Below are 17347 nucleotides of genomic sequence, written 5' to 3'. Positions count from 1 at the left end.
GATGGTAGATACACTATTGATAATGGAATTGATATTTGCTCTAGGAAGATTTGATTTTCTTTTCACATACCGCCAGGTTTTTTTGGCTTTGTGTAAAGCATTGTACAACCCTATGGTAAGGCTCAATGGTGCATCCAAGAAATATGTCACCCTAATGTTTCTATCTATTGTAACAGATAATCTATAGCTACAGCAGAAACTTCTGATTTTCTCACATGTGGGTCTTGTGTGTGTGCACGTATGTATACACATACATACCTATATATATATATATATATACACATACATATATATGTATACACATACATATATATGTATACACACACACACACATATATATATATACATACATACATATATATATACACATACATATATATGTATACACACACACACACATATATATATACATACATACATATATATATACACATACATATATATGTATACATATATACACATACATATATATGTATACATATATACACATACATATATATGTATATATATATATGCACATACATATATACCCATACATATATAATTACACATACACATTTTTAAATTCTTGATGTCAAATCGTGTGTTGAAACATATATTTTGGGACGGTCGTTTTTGCCAAATAATCACACGCACTGTAAATATATATTCGTTCTGCACTTGTTTATTAGTGTGTATATGAGTTTACTTACTCTACTATTTTTATCCGTATACCTTTAATTTTTTCCTTGGTTCCATTTATTTATCTCTTTGCCGCATTTCGTCTAAGATATGTGTATGTATCTACTTTTATGTATGTATATGGGTTGATGTATTATACTGTTTGTATCTCTGTTTTGCATTCTGTCTGTAGTCGTCATGTTGCGTAGTGTAATGCTGGTGGTGGTATCGTTCCATTCGTGTGCTCTGCTGAGGCACGATCTGTCTATTACTATGTGTGTGTCCGACCAAGAACCCGCTGGCTTGACACCATCAAGGGTGATACCGGAAGGGACATAGCCAATCTGAAAGAAGCGGGCCAGGATATAACTGACTGGAGGACACTGATCCAACGATTATCCGAGAGTCGACTTCGACTGAGCGGATAGATAGATAGTGTCCTCTGTAATCTAAATGTCAAGTCTGTTCTATGCGTTGATAATACCTTCACATCAATGTTATTAAACGAGACTGTGTTCTAATTGAACATGTCATCTATAGCACACAGTGTACTGAGGGACGGTGCAAAAGAAAGGTAGCAACTTTCATTAGGGAGAGGTTACGTAGCACAGAGGAGATGAAAAGTGATACTGGCGGAAGCCCAACGAAGAGAAGATATTGGCAGAGCTATACAAACATGCTCAGTTTCGGGGGAGACAGATGCACCCCAAGTGCCGCATTTTATACTCTTTCTCTGCCTATTGTGTGGTTGCGTAAATTGCTTCCCAACAATGTGGTCTCGAGTTCTACGAGTTACCTTAAGCAAGAGCCTACTGCTATAGCCGTGGACCGTCCTAAGTTTTGCGGCCGGATTTGAAACAATGAAAGTGAAAGAACCCGTCTTATATATATGCGTGAGTGTGTGCATTCTCGAATCTCATTGTAGTCGCGTTGGGCTTGATTAAACAATTCAACAAACTGTTACCATGGGAAAGAAACGATGTACACATGAATTATGACTAACGCACACAAGAGTACAGCACCCGACTAACATATAGGCGTAGAGAAGGAGACAGAGGGTCAACCAGAGAGATTATATCTCACAACTACGCTGCACATGCGTAAAGAAACATTTCGTATCCGAACGTAGCGTTGATCTAACATAAGTAACTATTCCAGGCAGTTTCAATGTATTTGACTACGTATAATAATGATATGCAATTTGTTTTTCTCTTTCGGGATCATACTGCGAGGTGGTGACTCAAATGCTGTCCATTTTAAACGGTATCAACTGATACAGACACACACGAGCAAAACGCGCGCGTGTGCATGCACACTCATTCACACAACGGACGTGTCTTTTCGTTTCCTGAATCTTTTGTACAACAATAAATCAATCTCTAACAAGACAAAATACCGTTCAGCGTTTAAAATATACTTTAAAGAAAATAGGGAAATGTCGAATTTTACACACAGTCACACCTACACATACATACATACAAGACAAGGCGTAAGTAGTGGCCATTACATGTTTTTTCCTTATTGTAGCAAATACATATAAAATATGTATTGACCATTCTTTACATATTGACTTGTGTATCACTTTGGTTAAAAACCAGAATCGCTGGAGCACAATCATGGATTTATAGTGTAGAAGAGTAATGAACTTTGGATGCTGCCATAAGCATAAATGGGGTTCTTTACCAGTCTAAATATCATTGATAGCCTGGTGTCCTGATATATAACTGTTGTAGGAGTGGTTGTGTGGATAGGCACATGAGTGGCTATATGGCTAGAAGCTTGCTTACCAACCACATGATTCCAAGCTCAGTTCCACTGCGTAGCAACTTGGGCAAGTTTCTTCTGCTATAGCCTCGGGACAACCAAAGCCTTCTGAGTGGATTTGGCAGACGGAAACAGATAGAAGCCCCTCGTGTATGTATATATATATATATATATATAATTTTAAAGTAGGATAAACATTTTACAAATTTAGAAGCAGGATAAAATCTTTATAAGAATTTATCAAATAGTCAGCGGGAAAAAAACTCATAAGGGAAAAAAATTTAATTATTCCCTTTAAATATATTTATTTATATTAAGGGCATTACTATACATAAATGCCTCACGCTATGAGGGACTCTTAGAGTCAAAACTACCATAATAAATACAGTGTGCCGAACGCGAGGGAAATTCAACTCTCGAAGCGAGCTCCTTAAAAACAGATTCAGTCGCAGATCATATGATTTCATAATTAGTGCACATCACTAGTAATTAATCGGTCCAAAAAGGGTTCATTCGCGAGACGTGACGGCAAAGAAGAGCGCACATTCACTCTCTGCGCGTGGTTAGAGTTGGAAAGTTTGTGAGGAACCCGTTGAGCCAATTTGCTGACCTTTCCGTCACGCCTGATCTTGTCAATCGGTTTCGCACAAGGAATATAATGGAATGGTATGCAACAATCCGATTATATAAATTTACGCTCATAAGAGTTAGCTGATATGCAAGGGAATATGGCCACAAGCCATTTTTGTTAAATAAAGATTAAGCAACTAATTCTAATATGAAAATTCGATGAAACATCTAGTGTAGAATATTCTCGTAAATTTCTCTCTTATTTCGTTGAGATTGAAATTTTAGTTGTAACAAACAATATTTCTAAGTTTCTGCGATTTGCGATCATAATCCGTATGACGGAACTGAGCTTTATCTGACTGCCAGATTTACAATGATTCCGTGGTCAAGCTTGCTCTGTTCAAACGAAGAGTACATACACAATATTAGAACAATTTTATTTAAATTCTACGTAAATATTAATTCATAAAAAAAAAAATGACATCGATTGAAATGGTTACTAGCTCAATGTCGATGAATCATATTCGATCTGCCGTTTGAACATTTTCGATGGTCCGCTACGTCATGGTTGGGGGAGATTAGAGAACAATCAAAGAGAGAATAGTTCATACACGCTTGCGTATGAAAGCTAACACACACACACACACCACACACACACACACACACACATACATACACACACACACACACACACACACACACACACACACACACCACACACACACATACACACACACACACACACACATACATACATACACGCATCCATAGATACATACATTACATACACACATACATACATACGTACATACACACACACACACATACATACATACACACATCCATAGATACATACATTACATACACACATACATACATACGTACACACACACACACACACACACACACACACACACACACACACACACACACACACATCCATCCATACAATGTAAATCAGAAGATCGGAAATAAATTTTAATATTAGTCATAGTCATTATCGATGTAATAAGAATGTAAACAATTCTTTATTTTTTTTGGCGGGGCGGGGGGGGGGGCTTTATATTTTATTTTATTCTGTTTGCCATTTTTGGCCAGTAAAAAGAAAAAGACAATCTCGCGACGCCCATTTCACGGTTTACTGATTGCTCTTCCGAGAAACCGGACTATCTCTTTCCCCTTCATATTTTTGCACATCAATGGCGTAGAAAAATGTGTTTGCGTTGACGATATATGTATATATATATATATATATATATATATGTAAACGAAGTTAGTTTTTCTAAAATTATCTCATCATATTTACATTATAAACAATAAAATTACTCGTGGGATGGACAAGAATATATCATGAAAATTCAGCGCAAGTTAATAGAGTATTTTAAAACGGTTGAATTAGTGATGAACACAAAATCAATCACTCGCAAATCTAATTAACCATATATTCAATCTATCTCTGGGAATATCAGCAAGAAATAAATTATGTTGGGAATGTATTCCATCTATAATATCTCTTAACATATATGCGCGTATGTATATATGTTTATATATGCGTGCTTGAGTGTGTGTGTGTAGTGTATGTATATGTGTGTGTGTAGATAGATAATCTTTAGAAAGCAGCATAAAATTTGTACGTGTAGAAGCGTGTGCGTTCTCCTATATTTAAATACATGCTATACCATACACACACGGCCTCTCTCTCACGCACATGCACACACAAAGATATATAAACACAAATATACATACAGACACACACTCATTACTTCCCATTTCGTCCCTCTAGCTTAATTATGAAGTAAAATCGCCATATAAATCAAGATATAAAAGACACACCTGGATGATTCCCATAATCAATGGAGGTTGTTCAAACAAGGGGAATCGAATCTGAGGTGAAATTACGAGCGTATCCTTATTTTAAGTGGTGTTCATTGAACCCAGATTATCGAAACATCAGTGATATAGCGGCCCACTGCCTCGTTTAGTGAGCTAATCTTCTCCCTCAGCGGCCAGAAGTACATATGTCGAGATATCCATAATTGCATTGGATCAGAACTCGCGATGAATTGTTGTCCGCTAACAACTGTCCTTGTGTCAAATCTATGGTTTTATTTTTAAGGAGTTAATTCCTTGTCACACATATTTTACCTTTCTGTCGCGAATTTAATATGTCGAGATGAAGGAATCTTTCAAACTGTTAAATGGCAATGAAATACGTCGCGTCGAGCAAATTGTAAAGGCGACAAAAAATGGGATGTTTTGATCTTACTTTCATAGACAAAGTTTATAGTAAAGCACAAACAAGATTATATAATATATATATAACCCACTTAGAGAAGCCCAAGTCCGGCTAGAAATAGCGATCATATTCCTCAAATTGAAAAGGCACACATTCTATCAATCTATGTATATGTTTATATGCATATATATATATATATATATATATATATATATATATCTATATATATATATATTATATATATATATATATATATATATATATATATATACCAACGTTCTTCTCGGTTTTTTGTCGAGATTTTTCATGTACGAGCGCCTTGATTTTGAAATAGAACCGACCATTTGCTCAGATGTCGATGATTGCTGAAAGACACCAGGCGTATTATAGATATATCGTTGCATAGCAAGAAAGTATACGTAGCTCATATCTTACATTAAATGATATTTCTCTCTCGCTCGACTGCGTACTTTTTTTTTTATCTTACCTTAACTTCCAAAATAAACTACATACACACACATGTACACACACACACATCTAAATCCACACACACATACTTGAATCTAAAACAGTTACAAAAAATACGGTGACTGCAGCATGATCAAATTTTCCTTTTATTTTTAAACGTTAATAATACAACAGAATTGGTTAAAATGATGGAGACGTGTTCCTGTGGCATAAAGAACGTGCAGTTGCAAATGGAACCCGCAATATTCTGCTAGGCATCTTTATTCTGGGTCTTTCCACAAGCGTGGTCCGAAGCGAAATGAATTTATTGATGCGTGACTCGCTTATTTCTTATTTTACTATGGTTGTAGAAGGAAGGTGAAGGGGAGATATTAAAACTTGATATGGCAATAAAATATACTTTGTATCGGATATGATGTCTACCTTAGTTCCAAGACAGAACTCCCCCTTCTATGCACTAAATTAGGTTAAAGTACATCTTAATGTTCTAACAGAACTTTAATGAATTAAATTTAATTTAATTGACGGAAAAAATTCTGTCAGATTAAATTTTATATCTGTGTTGTAAGGAGCTTACTTAAGACGTTCATATGAAAGGTGCAGTTGTTAATTAAGTTCTAGATAATACGGAAGCTATTGTGTCCTGCATGTGATGTTAAGACTTAAAAAGAAAAGATATTTTAATCTGGTGAGGATACCGATAACTACCCGGAAACTTAACGAGATATTGTCCTGACATTTACCCCTCAAATTCAAGCATGTAGCGGATACTATCCGGTACCCGCCTCGACAAGACGTCCTTATATACTCATAATATATATATATATATATATATATATATATATATATATGTTGTGCAGTTACTGTTTATAACTCGCTCAGAGATTTATTATTGCTTGTTTCCACTTTTTGTCACTGGAAAAAAGTATATATATATATTTTTGCATTGAGAACCACTTCTCATCGCCGACCGGTGGTTGTTACACGCTGATCACGGGTCAATATCCAGAAACTCGGGTCCGTGTGTATCACGTCAGGCTGGAGATGGGAAAGATGACTTCCCTTTGCAAATTCTAACAGGGCTCAGAAAGTGTCTCAGTAGCCAGCTGGAGGAGGTGTCCTCCTGGGGCTACAAGCTACAGTAGCATCAACCCATAAGGGTTAGCCACATTTAGATGGGAAATATACTTCACGACGTCGTGCAGCTACTGTTTATACCTCGCCCAGAGATTTATTATTGCTCATATATATATTTGCATTGAGAACCACTTCCCATCGCCAACCGGTGGTTGTCACGCTGATCACGGGTCAATATCCAAAAACTCGGGTCCGTGTGTATCCCGTGAGGTTGGAGATGGGAAAGATGTCTTCCTGGGGCTACAAGCTACAGTAGCATCAACCCTTAAGGCTTAGCCACATTTAGATGGGAATTATACTTCACGATACATACATTTATATACATAGATGTGTGTGTATGTGTGTTTATAATACATTCATTCCTTTCCTTTCCTTTATCCACTGGAAATTAAATAAATGATAAAATTCAGTATAGTTGTTATGTATAATCAACAGAAATTCATTTCATATTTTAACGTTTTCCTCGGAAATTAATTAAATACAAGTATGTTTGTTTCAATGAACAGCTTTTTACGAGTTTTCTGTATATGGTTCCGAGTCACTGCATGGAGCTCATTCCGTATTGATTTATTTCAAACAAGAGAGGAACTACTTCGAATAAGAAAACATTTATCGATCGAACTACCCGCAACATAATATCGGCACCTAATTTCATATATTCTCTTGCACAAGTTGTAAAATTACTTCAATTTTGGCTGAAAATATGATTCACTTTAAACTCCGCCATGTTGAACTATTGTGTAGGCTTTTGTACATCTTATTGGTACGGGATACACACACACACACACACAGTCTCGTATTCTTTTTACTTGTTTCAATCATTTGATTGTGGCCATGCTGGAGCATCGCCTTCGAGGATTTTAGTCAAAGAAATCGAGCCCAGAATTTATTTCTTAAGCCTAGTACTTATTCTGTCGGCCCCTTTTGCCGACGCAAACACACCAACATTGGTTATCCAGCGGTAACGGAGGGGGGGATAAACACGGGCACAAAGATACACACACATACGTATATATGTATATACACATGTGTGTATGTGTGTTTGTGACGGGTTTTTTCAGTTTCCACCAACCAAATCCACTCACAAGGCGTTGGTCGGCCCGAGGTTATAGTAGAAGACATTTGCCCAAGATTCCACGCAGTGGGACGGAACTTGGCATCAAGTAGTTGGGAAGCAAGCTTCTTGGCACACACCTACACCTGCGCCTTAGAATTCTGTTTAATTGCTAGTCATTAGGGTGCGGTCAACCTGGAGCGCCGCATCATAGAATTTCCATCGACTGTATGGATCCCAGTCCTTTTTTATTTCTAAAACTGACACTTATTCTCTCCTCTTTTGCCGAAGCGCCATCGGGGATTATCAACAGCTGTGGTGACGGAGGATAAACACAGCCACAAAGAAATATTCATACGCAGAAACACAATGACACCTCACCTATGTGTGTGTGTGTGTGTAAGTATGACGGACTTTTTTCAATTTCCGTCTACCATATCCGGTCACAACTCTTGGTTGGTCCGAAGCTATAAGGTACTTGCCCAAGGTTCCATGCAGTGGAATTGAACTCGGAAGCCTTTGGTTGGGACGCAAATGTCTTTCCACACAGCCACACATCCACCTGTATATATATATCCGTCTTTATATCTATGCATGTATCGCTCTCTCTTTCTCAATATATATATATGTGTGTGTGTGTATACATATGTGCGTGTCTGTGAGTGTGTGTATGCAGGCACACACATGCTTTCAACGTATACATACCTACTATGTACATACATTGGTTGGAGTGTCGGTATTATTGTTAACCAACAATTTTCCTGCTGAGTGTAGTGACATGAAACGTCTTGTGTTACGCAAGTACACAACTCCCTCCCCAGCCCAAACCAAACGTCTTGTGTTACGCAAGTACACAACTCTCTCCCCCAGCCCAAACCAAACGTCTTGTGTTACGCAAGTACACAACTCCCTCCCCCACCCCTAACTAAAATTCGGACGCGCGGCCGTGGTACCGACAATCTGAGTTCTAGTTGTTTTGAAGCAATTTTAACTTTCGTCCTCAGATAATCCGATTTATGCTATGAAGTGTATAATTAATTAGATAAATAAATAACCCTGTCTAAGTCATCAAATTTCACCGATTCTTCACAGCAAAGAAGTATTTAAAAAGTCTTCTCATTCCGCATCGTGGTCTCAGTGGACAAAATGGAAAAGTCCTCGTCCCAGAGGATTGCGAGGGAGATGCGTTTGAACAGCCCATCTAACTCACAGTGCTAGCATTTGCGGACAGCCATCTCCGCCGCGAGGCAATTAGCAGAGATGGGATCCAAGAGCCGAGACTCCACTTACACAGGTTCGACCACAAACCTGTCAGAGAGCGTTCGATACTTGGACAGTGGCCGATGAGATAAAGTATCAGTCAAATAGGAAAACTGGTAGGAATCATTAGAAATTTTCCCCTCACATCTTCATTAGACATGATTAAGAAATGGAAGCATAGAAGCACGTAAATATCGAAAATCACATCGTCAATGATATTATTCGATGTTATTTTTAATTCTTGAGCTCCGAGAACTTCCTGAAAAATGCTTCACCTGCTTCCAGGATATCGAAACGTTTTTCTCTTTTTTTAATATGCATATTAGAATAGACGAAATAGGAAAATATAACTGGAGACAAATACTGTATGGAGATTTCATACAATTTGTAGAGTAGATTATGCGGGCATATGGCGTAGCGGTTAAGAGCGCGGGCTACTAACCCCAAGATTCCGAGTTCGATTCCAAGCAGTGATCTGACTAATAATAAATAATAACATCGAAAATACCTTAGGAAGTAGAACCCAGGTTCAAAATTTCCCCAAGACACCTGATGAAGGCTGGAGGGGTGTATCAGCCGAAACGATGTGTTAACAAACAAGATAAGGACAAATATCGGTCAAATGTAAATAATGTAAATAACGTACATAATTCCTCATCTCTTAAATATAGAACGGTGCTTCTATTGTAGTTTCTGTCTTCTATAACGATTTTACCCCGAATCGTAGTATCCATGCTAACTATTGCATTGTATTATAAAAATTTCATTTAAGAATATATGTTGTAAACTCTTAAGTCCTTGACCAAACTTAAAATTTTTTATTAGAAAAATATACCAAAAAGCCAAAAGAAACAGTACCAAAATGAATTTCAGGATATAGGAGCTTAATGACTTGCAATTGCCCACAAAGGTTATAATTTTGACAGCCAAAGAGTTCTGTGACACTTATGTCTACCATTGCTGTTTCCACATAGACCAAACCTAGCTGAGGAGACAGAGTCAATGGTTTTACATCCGAGACCATTGTGTTTTGCCCATCTAGAACTGCTGTCTTTCAAGTGGAATGGTATGAGCTGTATGAAGTATGCTGAAAATTTCAGACACTCGAAAGCTGAAGGCAAGCTGTCTGCCGTTTATAAACGCCATGAAAGAAAGTGGCTGTTACAATACTATTTTTGTTTTTTGTTCATAAAGTCTAACTTTGATTTGTTGAGGTTGTTTTCATTACTATGTCGCTTTTTTAGCGTTTGAAAATCTTGATTGTTCTCTTTGACGTAATTAAATTCCTTGAACATGAAACATAATCAGTTAATATGTTTGTAGGCATTTTCTCAGTTTATTACATAATACCACATATCCAAACAAGATCAGAACTATGTATATGTAAGTATGTATGTATGTACGGTGTGTGTGTTTCTGTGTTTGAGACTGTGTGTGGTTTGTATGTCTGTTGGATTTAATAAATAATTATGTGATTAAATATTATCTGAAAATTTATTCTCTGTAATTATCATTTGATTTCTATTTCTTCTAGGTAAGTGAACACTTTCTTGTCACTGCTGTTGAGTATGAACAAGTTGCTTCGGTAAGTATTTTAATTATTTGCTTAAGGAATCTCCGTTATTTTTCTATTCGACTTAGTTCACTTGTGTGTACATTGATTGAGTTTACATACAATTCTGATTCCACAACTTGGTATAATGTCTATTTTGTTAAAGGAATTGTTAGAAAATTCTTGCCTTCATGGAAGCTGGATGTTCATCTGGTTTGCGAATAGATTCTATGGCCATAATTTAGCGTGGGTTTCCTTATTTTGTGCGTGGGCGTACTATTTATTTTCTAGATGAATTCCCTGATAGTTGTGCCTACCAATTTACTTGCACGTCCATTATTGATTAGATATTGAAATAAATGTAAATTTGTTCTGCTATAATGCACTGCAGCTGATTAGTAAGTGTGCATTTCTGGGTAATAATTTTATAATTAATATCTTACATTTAACTGGATATTCATGGAATGAATGGAAATGCATGCGGCTAATTTTGCTGCCGTTGTTTACTGATGGGATGTATTCATACTTTAAGAACGTGTTCACATCTAAAGCGTTGTGCTTATATGGATTTATAAACTTCATACTGAAGGCGCGTGGCTTAACGGTTAGGGTATTCGACTCCGGATCGTGAGATAGTGGGTTAAATATCCGGCGACACATTGTGCCCTTCACAGAGACACTTTATTCCACGTTGCTCCAGTTGAATCATCAGGAAAAAAAACTAGTAGAAACTGTATTCAAACTGTCCAGCCATGTCACATTCTGTGTCACGCTGAATCTCCTTGGGAATTCAGCAAAGGTTATGCGTGTTTGTGGAGTTATGAGCCACTTGCACGTAAATTCCACAAGCAGTCTGTTCCGTTCGCCGGATGAGCTGGATCACATGTCATCATATTCGATGCAGTGCCAGTGGAATTTCATTAAATTATTTTAATACTGTGCACATTTTCGTTAGGTAATAAAGGATATTCACTAGTAGAAATCTCTCATATATATATATATATATGAAATACAGTGTTCTTTCTAGCATGTTCAATCCCATGAGTGGATTCCTAATGTATTTAAATGTACACTGTATCTTATGACTAATACATAGTCTTTGGACTAAATTTTTACATTCTAATCCACTGGAGATGAAAATTTCTATTAATTTCCATTTCCCTTTGATATGATTAAATATATATATATATATATATACACACACACACACATGTCCTCCCATACACACAAGGACACAGGCGCACGCATACGCATGCCCTTACTCACGCACAGATAGATATCAATTTATTCAACATTTATGAAACAAAAGAGACGCTTTAACTGTCTTTGAGAGAAACCTTACATGGATGAAAATGTGCGTTTACGAAGAAAACAAAGAGAAAACCAAAAAATGCTATCTTATGTATATGAAAAATGACATAAGTCAGTATTTAAAACACGCACGCACGCATACAGATGCAAGCATTTACGTATAAACACACACATACACATGCTCACATACACAACTCGGACAAATCCCAACGCTGGAACATAAGTTCGAATGAAATGAAAATAGAGTGACGTGTCACTGATGAGATTGCAACAATGTGATGAAATAATTATTTGCCAAAAAAAAACCCAACCAAACAAAACAAAACAAAAAAGAATGAAATTACAACACGAACAATACCGAACATTTGAACTATCGATTAGCTGTTTGACCAAAGTGTTTAACATTCGAGTTAGAAAATCTAGTAAATAAACGGCTGATCGATAGATTTGTTAGCGGAATAACTAACCCATAAACTAACAATAAAAGACCGAACCGGTTCGTGTGTTTATCATTACAGGCATAATGCCTCTCCCAAGGTTCAACACACACACAAATATAAGGTTATTCTTTCCCGTACAGTAGCTTATTACATATCTTACTGATGCAAAATGTTGTGATCGTATGGACGAATCCATGGAATATAACGAATAAGATTTTATGGTTGATGGAAATCGATAAGATTTTTTTCAGATAATTTATATTTTTGATGATAGTTTTATTCTTAGGGCATGGTATATATGCTGGAGAAGAATATAAAGAGGTTCCCATTGAGGAATTTGTGAAACATGTTCGAAACTTTGCAGAAAGTTGATAGTATTCCTTAAAGTTTACACTCGTGAAAACGCCCACATATATCATGTGTGAGATAAACTTATACGAGACCCTATTACATAATATAGAAAGTTATAGATAGTCATTGTAGCAAAATTGTAAAATCTCTACTGTTACAACAAAGAAGCAAAATTTGTTCAGTTGACAAAATGAGATGGTAAAGTATTCAAAATTGAAATGATAGCCAAGGTTATTCAAATGTCACTGAAAATCAGCAAAGCAAAATTCAATTTGACAATGTTTAAAGTATTGGAATCGCATCGTCCTTTCTAGACAATGACTTAGTATATTTTGGATGAAAAGCGTAAATGATATCAGAAAATATTCGAGGTCATTGGCCTTGCATTGAATCATATATTTAGTCGCATTTTTTTTTTCATCAATTTAGCGAGAATACGGTGGGAGCTGATCGGATATTTACATAGATACATTCAGAATGTTTGACTTCCACGGATGAGAAACAGACAAACATATTGGAACGTCAAGGAACATACAGATCATGAAACAAATATAGAGAAATATTGTCTCTCTAGACGGGTATTGTGTTGCACATTTTTCTGTCGTGATAACAGGCAGTAAAATATGCTGGTATATTACAAGCTCAATAAAGATTATTAGAGATATTTCAACTTATTTCCGATAGAATTTCAGTGATATGAAAAAATATTGAAAACAATACTCGCCAATACTTAGACGAACGACGCAAATAATTAAATTTCACAAATGTAGAAAAAATATATTTGTATGTCTCCTACAAAACAATTGCATATTAGCAGATTGAGTTGCACACGCATGCACATATAGAATCACGTATCGAAATGCACAATTATGCCTACGTTAGAATACGAGATAAAAAAAAAAACATCCAGATACACATATTTATGATCCTACGTGCATACATAAATATATGTCTGCTTGGAAGCATAGCTACTGGTGTGTGTATAGTATAGGCCATATGTTCTACTGTTTCTTAATAAAAAAAAATGAAATGATAAATATGATTACCAATGACTAGAATTCATAAATAAATTCGTATTCACAAGAAAATATTTTATACATATTTTCATTCAGGCCCAGAATTTCAACTGCAAATTTCTAAACCTACTTCGAAGTATGACGAAATGATTATCTCCCTTGTAATACCTCTCTTAAACCTGCCTCATGTGATTAAAGAATGGTATCATATGTGTCTGAATAATTTTGATTGGCTTCACGAGAATCGAGTTCTGAACGTTTTACAGCTGGCAATGCGTCTTCAGGAATGGATGCTCGTGGGACTACAGAAAATAGAAAATAACACCCTCATAGGATGGTTACACTTTCAAGATTATATTGGAAAATGTTTCTCAAATCATTTGTAGCTGATATTGAAGTTGTTATCCACTTAAAGACATTTTTACAAGTTAGAATTCTCTGGAAACGAGTTTTACTGCCTAAATACGTTTAATCTCCTTTTTGCAACCAGTACATAAACGCCAATACCAGAGGTCACATGCTTTACTGTTGTTCTTTTCCTGAAACACTCTGATCCATGAAGACAGTCCGCAGTTCGATATGCAGTACGTTTCAAAACTCACTTCACCTAGTGTAGGCTTATCGAAATATTGTTTATTTTACATGTAAAGATGCGTTCCGGAAACACTGGATTTATGATGGCAATCCCATCTAAATCTAGTTACTGTAGTCGCTAAGTAAGCGAATATGCCCCTGACATGAGCTCGCATGTCAAGGACGTTTTCCTTTATACCAATAACAGTGATTTCAGAAAATTCCATTTGTGACGCCTCAATGAACCTCTCTCAGGTGCATAATCTATATTTTCATTCTATAAACACCAGAGCAAATATTTGTAGAATTTTGGTGGAGTCCTCACCAAAGGAATGATTATTATGCATATGTATTTTACTGTACGAAGGCAGAAACTCTAGAAACCCTACACCGCTCAAGAAATATATGTGAGTGTGTTTGTGTGTGTGTGAGAGAGAGAGATAGATAGAGATAGAGAGAGAGAGAGAGAGACAGAGATCGATCGAGCGTGTGTGTGCAAATGTGTATATGTGTGTACGTGTGTATATGCGGTATGCAAATGTGTCTGAATGATATTCACGCTTGTGCAAAATAGTGATGATCCTATTTACATTTCTTGTTGATATTGCGACCCTTCGCTTTGTACTTTCCATGACTTGAGGAATAAAAGTCTCTTAGACCGAGAAAATGTGAAGCTTTTTGTCAGGAAAAGTTAATCTCCGCAAAAACTGTCTCATATAATTCCCACCTAACGCATGACAGCTCCAAAAATCGGACGTGAAAAGAAAATGAACGGAGTCCATTACCTCTGTTTTTCTTTTGGATATCTATGCATTCACATTGTACGACATTGTGTCGTTGTTCGCGATGCATAGAATTCGAGAAAATTATGGACTTTCATTTATCACCGCATAATTATTAGCGGTGGTGCTTACAGTGATAGTCTAGCTTATCCTTTCTTTTACTTTAACCAAAGAAGGAATGGTATTTGTAACGTGCAATACATTTGGCAGAAGGGCTTTGCTTCAATCCGAGTAATGATTTTAGCACTAAGATCTTGATAAGATATAATTCCGAAATGACTATTAATCACTGTTGTCATTAATGCTTGGGAGTCAGTAAGACCGTCATCCAATATTTTTTACAAGTCGCTCGTGCTCACATGTCTTCCCATAATGCTTTCCGAAAATCATAATCCGTCATTGATCCTCAGCCTTGGTTCTGATCAGGACTCGTATATTTGTTCGCACGACATGCTGGATAAGTATATAATGCGCAGCGTTGACTGACGTCTCTTCTCAGCACAACGCCTTCCCTTTTATACTTTTCATGAACAACTGCCAGAATAGCTTAACCCTTCTTTGTAATCTGTCTTCGTCTACACGTTGGACGGCCTCTTTCCTTTTAAATTGTAAAGAATATCCATGACACTAACCGTCAGGTCTAAAAATTCTATTCAACCAGCGTATTCGACATCCGGGTGTCCTTCCAGGTTAATTACCTCACCATTTTGTACTTGATTTTCTCCGATCTTCTGTTGGTACAAATTTACTCATGCTCCTGACGCTTATCTCTAAATGGTGCTGTTTCCGCTAAAGATATTTGCTTCTCTTTTAGAGATCTCTTTGTGTTAGCATGATTGTTAGAAGGATTAGTAAATTTGATGAGACGCCATTGACGTCGGCGTTGGAGTTGTGGTGGTCGTTATTCTTACTCTCGTTCTGCCGATGATGTTGAAGTTGTTAACGCTGTCAGCAGTATTGATAATAGTGACTGCCAAGGTAAACTTTGCTTTTCTTCCCGTTGCTTCAAGAAAATGAAATTCGGGCATAGGATTGATTTCATGGAGCAGAACTCTTCCCATATTTTAGCCCAAATTTCAATGCAAGAAAGAAATTGCATTATTCTTAGGGTGTTGTGTTCTCAGGAGTTCTTCGAGTGGTAAAATAGAACGTTGCGGTTCTTTGTTCTGATTTTGTACTGAGTTCAAATTCCATAGAGATCAACTTTGCATTTTATCACTTCAGGTCGATAAAACAAAGTATTACTACACAACTATTGATGTCGATGGAATCAATCTTCCTCTCTTCGAAAAAAGTTGCTGGAGTTTCTGGCTGCTGTTGGAGGACAAACACAGATACAAAGACGTACGTGCGCTCATAGCACACATGCACACACTCACACGTTTCTTTCATTTTCCGTGCATTACATCCGTTCACAAGGCCTTGGTAGGTCCGAGGTTATAGTATAAGACACGCGTCCAAAATGCCACTTTCAGTGTCTGAATCTACAACCATGTGGTTAGAAATCAAACATCCTACCATACAGGCAGGCCTGCGCCTAAATGTATCAAAATGTTTTTATCTTGTGGTGATGATGGTGGCGGTGTGCTATAAAAACACGAATAAAGCGCATATTAATTATTGTTATGTACAGCACAATACTGATTTAACTTTATATAGTAATTTATAGCAAAACTTGTATAGAAATTATGTGCTTAATCTCCCTGTAGGATTCATCGATTTTTGTCAATCATTAATTCCTAGTTTTATATTATTGACGTCTTCTGTTTTATTGATGCCTATGATCTCTCGATCATATTTAGTTAAGCACAAGAAATTCCATGGAGAGTTTAAAACGAACATGATAATTATTTAATAGGCAAAACGCAAACAAATGGTTTAAAAAGGCTTAAATGTAGGCAATCAAATTTCTAGTAGTAGCTTCTTTGTATATCCGAATCTAGCGAAAATGACCATACAATTATTTCAAAGGATGTTATTCTTATATCGGGTGAGAAAATTCGAGAAAAAAAATCTACCGTGTGTATTGGAAAATCCAACGTTTCGGACAAGAAACCATACACGTAGAGTGCTACGTTTACTTTCCGGTAAAATGGAAGAAATTTTAACGTTACCAGGCGACGCTCTTGTAGAGAAAGGATTGATGAGGAAACAAAAAAGATGGAGAGAATAC

The 17347-nt window shown here is 36.6% G+C and overlaps 1 protein-coding gene across 3 annotated transcripts in view; it reads left to right on the top strand.

The window, feature by feature from the left end:
• The window catches only part of LOC115232381 (class A basic helix-loop-helix protein 15), a 267709-nt gene that overhangs the window by 156615 nt on the left and 93747 nt on the right, over positions 1 to 17347 (top strand). For 2 of the 3 annotated variants that reach the window (XM_029802235.2, XM_036512175.1), the window contains exon 2: positions 10684 to 10734. The exons of the other annotated variant lie outside the window; for it this stretch is intronic. In XM_029802235.2, the coding sequence (XP_029658095.1) occupies positions 10718 to 10734 (17 nt within the window). In that variant the 5' untranslated portion in view covers positions 10684 to 10717. The remainder of the gene's footprint in view (positions 1 to 10683; positions 10735 to 17347) is intronic. 3 annotated transcript variants of the gene reach the window in all.

This window comes from Octopus sinensis, linkage group LG2, assembly GCF_006345805.1.
Source record: "Octopus sinensis linkage group LG2, ASM634580v1, whole genome shotgun sequence".
In the NCBI taxonomy this organism is placed as follows: domain Eukaryota; kingdom Metazoa; phylum Mollusca; class Cephalopoda; order Octopoda; family Octopodidae; genus Octopus; species Octopus sinensis.
The sequence above is the reverse complement of the archived record's forward strand: the minus strand, read 5'-3'. Positions and strand labels throughout refer to the sequence as shown.